Source organism: Cynocephalus volans, chromosome 3, assembly GCF_027409185.1.
Source record: "Cynocephalus volans isolate mCynVol1 chromosome 3, mCynVol1.pri, whole genome shotgun sequence".
In the NCBI taxonomy this organism is placed as follows: Eukaryota; Metazoa; Chordata; class Mammalia; order Dermoptera; family Cynocephalidae; genus Cynocephalus; species Cynocephalus volans.
In genome coordinates, this window is record NC_084462.1 from 135,731,226 (window position 1) to 135,744,205 (window position 12,980).

Below are 12,980 nucleotides of genomic sequence, written 5' to 3' on the forward strand. Positions count from 1 at the left end.
TAAACTTGTTTAGAGAAGTTATGATTGATTGTAATTTTCTTCCTCATAGTTTTCTGTATTATCTGAAAAAAAGTTAAAGGCTTATAATAATTCTTATAAATACTACACTATAGGCAATATTTACTTAATCACATGTCGTTAAAGACAAAAATGTTACTTTAATAAATGATTTCAAAAACTATATTCTGAAAATATTAACTCAATGATTTGATTAATTATAACCTATAAGTTAAATGGGGGGAGAGAGGAGATAGAACTGAGGTCACAAAAAGACTTAAAGATTACAGTCATTTATTTGAGCCTGAAATGTAATGTCATTCAGATCATCATGATAAGAAACAATCACAAGAGGATATTTATTCAGCATTTATAGCTGGTTAATAGTGGTTTCCTGGTGTCACTTTAGAAATGTAGAAAAGTATAAATTTATAATATTCTAGCTATGTTTAATATAAATACAAAACAACTGAAATCAAGTAATCCAGTTTATATCTGTTGTAACCCTGAATCTGCTATTATACAAAGTAAAGCATTAGAAAAGACCTTTCATAAGACAGTATTTTGTTCTAAAACTGTATAAATAATAAGAATAGCAGCTAACATTTGAATGTTTACCATGGGCCAAACCCTGTACACCAAGCACTGTATACATCATATCTCATTTAATACTCACAATAACTTTATGCAGCAGGTACGATTATGACCTACATTTTACACATGTGGAAACTGAGGCACAGAGAACTTAACACACAGCCAGTAAGGAATCAAGCAAGGATTTGAAGCCAGATAGTCTGACTCTCCAGAATCCATATGCTTTATAATGAGTTTCACCCTAGATTATGCACTTCAACTGGCCTTCAGTCACACTAGTCTCAGCAAGACATGTAAACTTTTAGCAGTGGGCTAGAAAGACTGTATGCATAATGAGTGAATAATAAAATAGAGCAGCTCACAAAACATCATGCCCTGTGCCAGCAAAAGCTGGAAAATCATGTTAATATATACTATCTTTATCTGATCTAGGTTTTATTTTGATTAACATGCTTTTATAAAATATACTCACGAATGTCTCCAGTAATGCATTTGTTATTATTTGAACTGTGTCTTGCACATGGGTGCTGGACAGTGGAATGCTCTCTATTTTGCCTTCTTTGTGTCTGACAAGCAGCAGAGCTGGAAGAGTTGCACCATATTTATTTGATCTATGGAGAAAGGTAGTATTAAAATTCACAACCAAAATATAGCAAGTCATCAAAAACATGAAAAATTAGGCCAAGAGGTCACAGTGGGAGGCAGCTAATGGGAAGCCCTACTGCTAAGGGGAAAAAAATGAACTCAATTTCCAGATAAACTGATCTTTTATGCAAGGCTATCTGAGAAAGTCTGGGAGCCTTGACAACCTAGACTAAAAGAAAGCAACAGATAATAATCTAGCCAGATTTTTTTTCTATACAACTTACTTGTCGAGAAAATGTCTAAATAGTATTTAGAACATAATGAATGGTTCTCAGCCTTTTTAGACTGCTCACGGCACGACTGAATAATAAGATGGCCATTTATGAGAAATCTACTATATGTCAGGCACTATACTAGGTGTTTTAGTTACATTTTCATTTAACCGGCATTTTAAGGTATTCACTATCATCCCATTTTACAGATGAGGAAAGAGGACTCAGAGAGTGATAAATGGCAGACACAGAATTCAAATGAGGTTCTCTAGACATAGAGCCTGTACTCTCTCCACTGAGACAAGAATTCAAATCCACCCACCACCACCACTTTTGCTAACTAAACCTTAAAGAAAATTCTCTCAATTAAATAGGAAAAATGCTTTGTGTGAAATTACCAGGGAGGTAGTCACATTTATGTCATATTTAAAAACTTAATTTGTGCCAGAACAAAGTACAGACATTCTAATATTATAAGCACTAGTAGAGAGCCCAGTGCTCAGACCACCTAGAAGAGCCCTCAGTTGACCAGGCGGAGTGAAAACTACTGATCTCACTTTTTGGTTCATAGTTAAATGCAGAATGACAGCAGAGTAGAAGATAGTGGGTGACCACCCATGAGTCAAATGGATAGGTCTCATATTTTCTAGTTCAGTATTTACTTTTCAAAAGTCACTGCTTTCACAGACTGAACAAAAGTGCAATTATTAAGAGCATATGTCACCAGTGTTCAAGATGAAAGATGTAAGCTCAGAAATCACCATTAGGAATATGATAGTCAAAACGTAAGAAAGACAAACTAATGGGGCTTAACAAGTCCACTTGCACCTGGAAATGAGCCATTAATATATAATGAAGTGTGTATTAATAATAATCTTCAAGTTTTCAGATCAGTACTTCATTCTACAGTAACTAAAATATTTCATTAGTCCATAGGAACCCCATCTTCTACAGATAAAGTAATTTAAGTGGCTAAAAAAGCACTGATTTTTAAAATACATACATTGGTGGCAAATAAAAACTCAGATGCTCAAGAAATAAAGTTCTCCAAAAACTATGACAATCCAAAGAACCAAAACTGCATGTAATAGAACCCAAAGAGGAAAATTTTTATAGGAGGATGAAAAAGTCTGAATACAATATTGCCCCTGTGGGGGTCTTGGGCCTAAAGTAAAAGAATGTCTAAGAATCTAAACTGCCTGGTACTTCCCAAATCTTCCTAGAAGAAAATTAAAAATTTATGTTTGTTGCTGCCTCATCTTCCTTCATCAGCTGTGTAAAGACAAGCAATTCATTATTTTGCATAACTTCTTCCTCCCCAAAATTAGAAGAGCAATAAACTTACAGTATCAAAACATCTTCTTCAGAATAAATTGCAGTTATAACATATCCTTTTAGGTAGTTACATGCTTCAGTGAAATCCTCTTTTGCTGTAAACAAAGACAAGACAACAATCTGAAACCTTTAAAATTATGTGTTGTTCAACAGATTTATAGATAGCAGTATTTCATTATTAATCAATTACAAAGATAAATATTTAAATGCAGACACCTTACATAAATAAGTGGTTCTAAAATGGGCTCATTTTATGACATTTGATTTCTAAAGAAATGTAAATTGATATAATGCAATAGTTTCCTGAACAAATGTACTGTAAATGTAATTTATAAGATTGATAGCACTGTGCACTGTAATCATAGAGTTACTGAATAAATATTTGTTGCTTTTTAATTTACTCCTAAGGCAATGTAAATGGAGACGGCTGTCCTATATGTAGTCAGGAAAGAGAAGCAGGATGTAAAATGATGTACACATTATAATCACAAAATCTAAAAGTGCCTATATGCATAAAAAAAGCAGAAGATTTAAAATTCTAGTCCTCTAAGTGTCTGTGTGACAGTTGTCCAATTATCAGGAATTTGTGTCTTTTTTTACTTCCTACATTTTTTATAATGTACTTTTGTTACTTTTGTACTTTGACTAATTGGTGTTAGGAGTATTTTCTCATTTGCTAGAATACACATATTCAAAATAAAAACTATTTTCTGTAGATTTCTGAATACATTTTCATAAATAATGGAATATTCTTGATCATGTTAATGACTATCTTATAACCAAGAAGCAAGTTTGCATTAAATTGTTGTAGACTAATGAGAAAAGAGCAGAGATGCAGTTAAATGAAAGTGATGTATTCTTGCCAAGTGAAGGCCAAACGATACCTCAGATCCATGCATGAAGGATTCATAGCAGTTCAAATTGCATAATTAAAATATATTAGCAATATTGCTTTTTCTACTATCACATCTTATTGAATAATGGTACTTATACACACACTTGCATATATATGCATTTTTTTTTTTTTAGCTCTGTCGGCAGAGAGAGTTGAAAAGCAAGAACACCCCAGTAACTGAAAGCACTCCTAACTCTTATATCTTGGTTTCTGAATTCGATTTTCCACTAAAAGAAACCTGGACTCATTGGAGAAATGACTGATTCTAGGAATGAGGCTAGGAACATCTTGTGCCCAAAGGACATATTCAAAGAATGAAGAAGACATGTCAAAAGGACATAGGAGTCAGATTGAAGGAGCTCCCACTGACCAACTCTAGGACAGTTTGAGCAAACTAATAATAGTAACTGATTATAATCCATTGAATAAAATAATTCAGGAATCCATACTGATAAACAAATGAGAAAGCTTTGTCTTAACAGTAGTATGCCAACCAATAAATGTACAAGAAATTGTGGAATTAGAAAATTTCCATTTGGTAACGATCATAGTAAGAGCTCTTTCAGGCAATGGATTCTAAAACTAGAGTGCAAAAATATAATGAGAAACAGGATATGTACACAATTTTTGATTATCTCCCCACAAGATACTTATAGATTACAAAATAAAAAATAGTAACTTTCCAGTACAGGTGCCAGGCAGATATACCAGTGAACAAAAGAGACATTTCTGCCTTCATGGAACTCACACTGTATGTCTTCAAAACCATTAGAATCTCTATAAACAGTAAATCAACATCTTATACAAAATAAGTGCTCAGAAAAATCAGTAGTTAGCTTTTACTAGTAAAACACAAATTGACATTAGTATGTTAATAAATTCATAATAATAGCCATTTATCATTTTACATTCTCTCATTCAATAGATGTTGAAAGTCTAGCTACTGTCATGTAAATGTATGCAGAAAACAAACAAAAAAACAAAACTAAAAGAAGTAAAGAGGAACTAATACCTGACTGAAAAGGTTGGGAACAATCAATCTAGTGAAACAGTAACAAAGTATCATATCCAGACTACATCATTTTGGCACACCAGAACTACCTTTATATAATTTAACATTATGCTTTTGACTTTTGTTGAGAGATGACTACATATAAATTTTATCATTTGTGTGGAAATATGATCAAGTGCACTGTTTCTTATGTTGATCCCCTGTATAAAAAAGCAATATAAAAAATTCCACTCAGTATTTACAAACAAGTTTTCTCTATGGATAAATTAGCATCCTAGCTTGTATGTCACCATTTATTATATAATGATAAGATGGCAAAAATTTTATCTTTCTGCTAATGGTTGCTACCAGATTGCTTAGGGCTAAGTTTTATGATCAACTGCAGTGTTTTCTATACTTTCTACATACTGTTTATTGCTTAACTCTTATCCTTGTTTTAATGATTTTATTGTATTTGTGCTTGTTATTATCTGAAGACTTAAGTTCTTCTTGGAAGGAGGCCTAGTGTAAATACTAAATGAGAACTTCATGGCACCAGGCACTTATGGTACATAAAAGACAAAGTCAACAGTGGGAGCAAAAACATTAGAAAAGGAAAATGGAGGAGTGAAATAGAGACTTGTTCACTTCACAATTTTTCATGGAGAAAATAAACATTAAAAGCTGTGCCCTCTAGGGTTTTCTTTCTAAGAAGGATTTTGAATTGCTATATATAGTATTACTAAACAAAGTCAAAAAGCAAACAAAAAACTGGGGAAAAATAATTAGAAGAAAATGACAAAAGTTTAATATCCTTAATATATAAAGACCTCATACTAATTCATAAGATAAGCACCAAAACCCCATTTAAAAAATGAGTAACACATGTAACATACAATTTAAAGAAAACAGTTACTCTATTGAGAATCCATAAACATTAGTCTAAAATACACACAAAGACTCATAAATAAAAATATTCTGCTATACATATTCATTCAATCAAATATTATGCAGCTATGATGTTTATGAAGAATATTAACCATATGGGAATAATACACCAATGTGATCTTAAATAAAATAACAGCAAGATACTAACCTAGACATACAGTTTTAGCCAATTACATTAAAACATATTATAAATATGCAATATATAGGTACACACAAAAAAATGTTAGAAACTATTTCAAAATTTAACAGTATTTATCTCTAAATAATTAGATTATGATTTATTTTTTCAGCAAACTTCTCTGTATTTTCAAAATTCTCTATAATTTAAAAAGAAATTCTTTAAAAAAAAACCAAACTACTAAGCAATGAGTATTTAACTATACATTGTATAATTAAAAAGCTCAACTCTACTTACCTGTTGTCATTGTTGAACTAAATAATCCCAGTACTGACACACTAGAATAGGAGATCAGGTCTTTATATAATTCCCCATTTAAATATTCTTCTGCTTCTTGAATTGATGTTATGTTCACTGGACATGAAATCCTGTTGCTGGATGAATATATAACTTTCAAAATTAATTTTTACAGATAATTTTTAGCTTATAAAAAAATAAAACACACTGAACTTAGTAAACAATATATTACACACAATATCTGACAAAATAAAAATAATATTATTCTTTTAAAAAATCAGCCTCATTAGACAAAATTACTGTCTCCCCAAAAGTCATGGAACATGCATAGACTTCCTTATCAATATTTATTCTGTGATCTCAATGCTAGTATCCTCCTTAACCTATTCAAAGTATGTCATGAAAGTATGAGAACTAGAACTTGTACAGACCTAAAAATTTAGAAATCTTATAGTGAAGCTGAATACTTACAGTTGGATAAATTTTAGCAGATCTTCAGTTCCTAACATACCAGCATAAGATACTGGGTTTTCACCTTCCTTGTATATCTTTACAACAGGAAATTCAGTAACATTTTGCTTAGTACATACATCAGACCAATCTGCACAGTTTACTCTAGTAAGAAGCATAGTGCATGTACCTAAATAAAAGGAAAATGCACATTTTAAAACTGTTAATGTAGAATACTCATTTTTTCAATATTTTTCTATCCCATTCTTATTTTAATCTCTCATCAGGAAACAAACACTCTCTTTCCTTGATTTTTGCAACACCTTCCCCTATTGGCTTTTCCCCTATGTCTCTAGCTTCTCCTTTTTGATCCCTTTTGCAGGCTCTTCTGCCAGTAGAGTTGGGAGTTCCTCCAGGTTCATTTTAAGCTGCCTTCCTTTCTTACTCTACACTCTTTTACTAGACAATCTCAATAACCATCAACAATCCAATGAATCCTAAATTTATATCTTCAGTCCAGACTCCCCCTTGAAGTTTTAGATTCATGTATCCTTACTGCCTTCTCTTTTTGCTCTCCTCAAATTTAACATGTCTAAATCCAAATATGGTTTCCTTCCTATATTAGAAACTATTTCAAAATTTTCCTATGTGTAAAGGTGAATGTTACCATTCTTGTGCAACTCAGAAAACAAACTATTATCTTTCATGCCTCCCCAGTCCAAAGCCCCTATGTCTAATCAGTCAGCAGGTCTTTTCAATATTGCCATCTAAATTTTAAATATCACTAATTACTGTCCATTTCTCTATACTGCCACTACTCTAGTTGTCATTTCTTCTGGATAACTACAATAGGCTTCTAATTCCCTTCCCTGAATTCAGTGTCTCTACACTAACACTAGAGATAACTTTTCAAACCTCAAATCAGTTTTGGTACCAGTCCATGCCCACCAACCTTTACAGAGTTAGGTCTTTATCATGTTGTGTATCTACTTCAAAGGAACTTTCTCTGACACCCTGATCTACATCGAGTTCCTTTGATATATGCTCTTAAAGAACCATACTGGCTTCCGGTCAAGATGGTGGAACATACAGTCGCCAGTGTCACTCTCTCCCACAAATCAACCACTTTACAACTATTAAAAAGCAACAACAGCCAACTTGGGGCCACTAGAGATCAGGGGAAAAAGAGGAGAGACCTACAGAGTGCATGAAGTTGTGAGAAGACAGGATGAAAGTAAAAAAGGACCGCTCTGACTGTTTTGAGCCCCAGCCACTTCAAGGCTGAAGCTGGTGAGTGCATGGAGCAGGAGCTGGCAAAAGCCACAACTGTGCCCTTCATACGAAAAAGCTTGGAGGCAGCAGGGGAGAAGAGGGCCTTGGTGGCTCCCAGGCCAGCAAGACTACTAGTACGGTTCCCATGGACCCACATAGGAGTGAGGAGCAACAACAACTGAAAGAAAGGAGCCACTTGGAGGCCGGTGAGTCATTGGAAGGGACCAGCGCATGGCCCGCCCCATACGAAGTGTTTGGAGTGTGGGCGGTGGGGAGACGGGCCCACTGGGGGAACACTGGGACACAGCAAGGACAGCTGATCTGCCCCCAATCAGCACAGGACTACTCAGTGGAGACTGGTCAGGAATATAGAACTGCAGGGGGTGCACTTCGATGAAAAGACTCAGGCCCAGACCAGAGTTTCTACACAACCCAGGTGTGCCGGATCTCATGAGAGCCAGAAATACCTATAAAGTCAACCATTAAAACCTGAGCTGCACAAAACGCCTTCCCCAGAGAACCAGCGGCAAAGCAGCAATTTAGCTCAATCACACAGCTCAAGTACTGGTCCCCACAGGAAGTTCCTCCATTTTAGAAATAAGCAAAGGACAACAAATTAGTTCCAGTGCAGAGTTTAAGTTTCAGGAATAGTAAATAATCCAACACAGAACTGAAAGAAAAAATAGAATACCATAGACCAGAGACAAAGTTTGATTTTAACTAGTAAAGATCTCACATCACCAAACAACACCTATAACACCTAGAAGAGGGCTGGGGGCCTCAGCCATGTCCCCTGACACCCATGACCAGCCCAGCGATGACCACAGAGCTACCACAGGAAGCACCCTGGGCTCTCCCGGGCTGGGGTAGTGGGGGGCAGAGGGCCTTCAGCCATGGCCCCCGACCCCCACAACCAGCCCAGTGCCAACTATCAAGCAGCCACAAAAAGCACCCTGGGCTCCCAAGCTGGGGCGGTGGGGGGCCCTGAGGGCTTCAGCCACAGCCCCCTGACATCTGCACCCAGGCCAGCAATAACTAAGACACTGCTAGAAGTCCCTGGTCTCCCCTGCAGGAATGAGGGAGGTGCCACAGGCCTCAACTCCACCCTTCCTCCTGCCTCCCTCTCCCCGATTTCCTTCCCCCTTCCCTAAACTGCTCTGCAACATCAAAGAATGTAAAAAATTAATAAATAAAATTTTTAAAAAAGAAAAGAAAATAGATCTGACAAAGTAACAGCATAAATAACAAAGTATCAAGAGAGGGGGAAAAAAAAAAAAAGAACCATGCTCCTTTCCTTAATTTGTTATGTAATTACAATCTTCAAACAGTTCGTGGAAAATGTGTATAATGAAAAAACTATGCATGGACTACAAAACTATTTTGAACCAAAATAAACTCATACTAACTTCTTACAACATGTCTGAACAGGATCTAGTCAGGCACCAGGAAGAATAAGACATCAGTTTGAAAAGAGCCCCTACCAGAGCAACATGAATTCTGCTAAAATTGAACAAACATCAAATTTATGGTGAAGCTTGGGTGGAGGAATGGCGAAATCACTGATGCTCTGAGAAAAGTTTATGGGGACAATGCCCCAAAGAAATCAGCAGTTTACAAATGGATAACTTGTTTCAAGAAAGGAGAAGATGCTGAAGATAAAGCCCACAGTGGCAGACCATCCATGTAAAGGATGTGAGGAAAAAACTCATCTTGTTCATGCCCTAATCAGAGAGGACCAATGATTAACAGCAGAGACAACAGCCAACACCACAGACATCTCAGTTGGCTCAGCTCACATAATTCTGACTGAAAAATTAAAGTTGAGCAAACATTCCTTTCAATGGGCACCAAAATGGTTGCACCCAGATCAGTTGCAGACAAGAGCAGACTTTCAATGGAAGTTTTAAACAAGTGGGATCACGATCCTGAAGCATTTCTTTGAAGAACTGTAACAGGAGATGAAACGTGGTTTCACCAGTATGATCCTGAAGACAAAGCACAATCAAAGCTGTGGCTACCAAGAGCTGGAAGTGGTCTAGTCAAAGCAAAAGCAGACTGATCAAGAGCAAAGGTCATGGCAAAAGTTTTCTGGAACGCTCAAGGAATTCTGCTTGTTGACTTTCTAGAGAGTTGAAGAATGATAACATCTACTTATGAGAGTGTCTGGAGAAAGTTAGCCAAAGCTGCAGAAAAACACCTGGGAAACTTCAACAAAGAGTCCATCTTCACCACCACAGTGCTCCTGCTCATTCCTCTCATCAAACAAGAGCAATTTTGTGAGAGTTTCGATGGGAAATCATTAGGCATCTACCTAACAGTGCTGATTTGGCTCTTCCTGACTTCTTTTTGTTTCCTAATCTTAAAAAATCTTTAAAGGGTACCCATTTTTCTTCAATTAATAATGTTAAAAAAAAAAACTGCATTGACATGGTTAAATTCCCCGGACCCTCAGTTCTTTTGGAAAGAACTAAATGGCTGGTATCGTGGCTTACAAAAATTTCTTGAACTTGATGGAGCTTATGGTGAGAAATAAAGTTAATATGTTTTACTTTTATCTTTTAATTCCATTCTTCCATGAACTTTTTGAAGTCCCCTCATATATACTCGTTTGTGTGGTTATCTGATTAATGTCTGTTGGTACCAAGAGAGCTCCATGAGAGCAGGGACTGTGTCTCTTTTACTCACTACTGATTTTCCAGCATCTAGAGCAGTCCTTGTACATGAAGCACCAATATGCATGTGAACAAATGACACATGTGAGACTCATCTGGGGCTTCAGGTACCCATCCTGTCTAAATATTATAACTTCTTTTCTTCCTAAGCATACACACAGTAGAATCTCAAACTGAAATTTCTACTTGTTACATAACAAAATATGTAAAGTTCTCTAAAATATGTAAATCATTGGATGGAAAGAAATCAAACACTAAATAAAACAAGAACCATACAACTCAGCTACCAAAAGGAAGAAATAAATTCTAACAAAAAATAAACTTTAATGTCATATTAGATCGCAGAAAAAATCTTTGCCTATCAATTTAGGATATAGCCTAAGTGTAACCTAACCATATGATTAAAATTGTGAAATGTAATAGTTTAATATTTTATCACTTAAAGTTTTTAATATTAAAAATTCATTTTTATATTTTAAAAGATTCCTGATTATATCTCATAAGTGCAATAACTTATCACTTGAGATTTAGTGCTAACATTCTGCTTGATAATACAGGCAGAGTCTGGTCTGTTTTATGCACCACTATATACCCACTGCCTAGTACAATGTCTGTTACATAGTATGTACTCGATAAATATGTGTGGAATGTACACTGATATTTCTTCATAAACAAATTTAAAATTTGTACATTAAAATATATTAATACCTGAATATTGTATGAGCATATAAACAAAGATAAATCCTTATTCCTTCCAAAATCAGACTTGCTAAGTGACTTCACTACAAGGTTCTCTTATCCTTTATTTCAATCACTTCATCAATGTATCTACTGATGCTTGTTCATATGGAGTACTGTATTAGGTACTGCCACCCAAGTACAGATTACAGTGTTGTTACAGATGCAGTTCTTTCCCTTCAATAAGCATCTTCAACATGTCCACTACTGCTAAAAATGTTGTTATTCCTTTGTCCCCACAGTTGAAATTGAAAACTTCAATGTTATCTTTAAAACTAGAAAAATAATACTGACATGTCATTAAAAGGTGAGGCTACTTATATTGAAGTTATCAAATTAAAAAATTTATTTTCTCTCCTATAAAATGGTTTCAATATTTACTCATGTTTCAATTGGAACAGTCTTATATTCTAAGATGCCTATAGTATTGCACCCCATATACTTTATCAATGAAGTAATTTCAAATAGGGTTACTAATTTAAAGGAAAAAAATAGATTCTTAGAGAGACTATGGAAGTATAAAATTTGGCACTTGCTGCCACCTTGTGACTGAATAAAACATTTTTTTTCTCCTCTTGTACTACTAAGAGATGAAAAATGGCTTTTTCGCAAGAAATCACCATGAAAGACAGATTAGAGGACTAAGTGCTCCAAGTATTACATTATTTTCCTAATTTACAAAGTTATAGTATGGATTTCAACACAGACACAAAACATTGTAATTACCTGTACTATGCATTTCTACATTAAGTCCATTGAACTTCCAAACTAGTTCATTTATCTGACATCTAATTACTAAAAGGATTGTTATTCATAAAGAACATACTGAATGAAAATGAAAGCAAGTCCTGGGTAGGTTATCTGCTTTTTCAGTACACAAACACATACAACTCAGAGCCCTTGCATTGACGGAGCTGGTAGTCTCTTTATCTGTTGATTAGTAGGGAAGAAAGAAGGGAATCTTTTTCCATTTTCATATGGTATCTAACAAAATGGGTTGGGAGGGATAATTAATTATATTATTCAGGGACATTATATAATTGCTATTTCTTATGGTTTGTATTTTCTCCTTCTTTTCCTTTCTTCTAATTATTTGCCAATAAGGCTGAAAACCCTAAAAGAGGAAACTTAAAATTGTACATAGATTGCAACTATAAAGGAAAATCTGAAAGTGAATAACAGGATTTGCTTTTTAAAAAAGTGATTAGGAATCACATTATCTATAGGCTTAATTACCCCTTCCCTGGCTAATAAAATAATCAAAAGTTGTATCAAATGTTTGGGAAATGAAAGAAATGGTTCATTTAGGGTTGAGTTTCCGGAATCAATTTCTTGAGTTCACAAAAGTCCCCAATGTATAAACAAATTATACAGCATCACATATATTCCAATAAATAAGACAAAATTTATGAAACTCTACTATATTAATGTATCCATTTATTCAACAATTATTAAAAAACAGATATTTTGCAATGTAAGGAGATGTGCCAAGTCCAGTGAGCTGGGTATAAGGCATTCTAACTATCCATAAGGGAACTTAAAAAATAATGAAAGAGCCTGTATGCTAGTGTCCCAAAAAACTAAAAGGTGGATACGTTCCCAGAGTAGCTAGGAATAAGTCTATTGAACCATAATAGCTTCCATTTACAAGATGAACAGTAGGAAGAAATCATATTACAGATAAAAAGCATGATACATTCAGTCTTATTCAAATGATTACAAAACATTACACGCACCTAATCAATCATTATTTCTCTTACTAACAGGTTTCCCTACTTCTCACTGTGTCTTTGCTGGGATAGACATTTTGAGTTAA

The 12,980-nt window shown here is 34.8% G+C and overlaps 1 protein-coding gene across 3 annotated transcripts in view; it reads right to left on the minus strand.

Moving 5' to 3' along the window:
- Positions 1-12,980, minus strand: part of TXNDC16 (thioredoxin domain containing 16) — a 97,308-nt gene that overhangs the window by 12,282 nt on the left and 72,046 nt on the right. For all 3 annotated transcript variants that reach the window (XM_063090171.1, XM_063090170.1, XM_063090172.1), the window contains 4 exons: positions 6,504-6,672; positions 6,033-6,169; positions 2,794-2,878; positions 1,064-1,202 (listed from right to left, as the gene is read on the minus strand). In XM_063090171.1, coding sequence (XP_062946241.1) covers positions 1,064-1,202; positions 2,794-2,878; positions 6,033-6,169; positions 6,504-6,672 — 530 coding nt within the window. The remainder of the gene's footprint in view (positions 1-1,063; positions 1,203-2,793; positions 2,879-6,032; positions 6,170-6,503; positions 6,673-12,980) is intronic.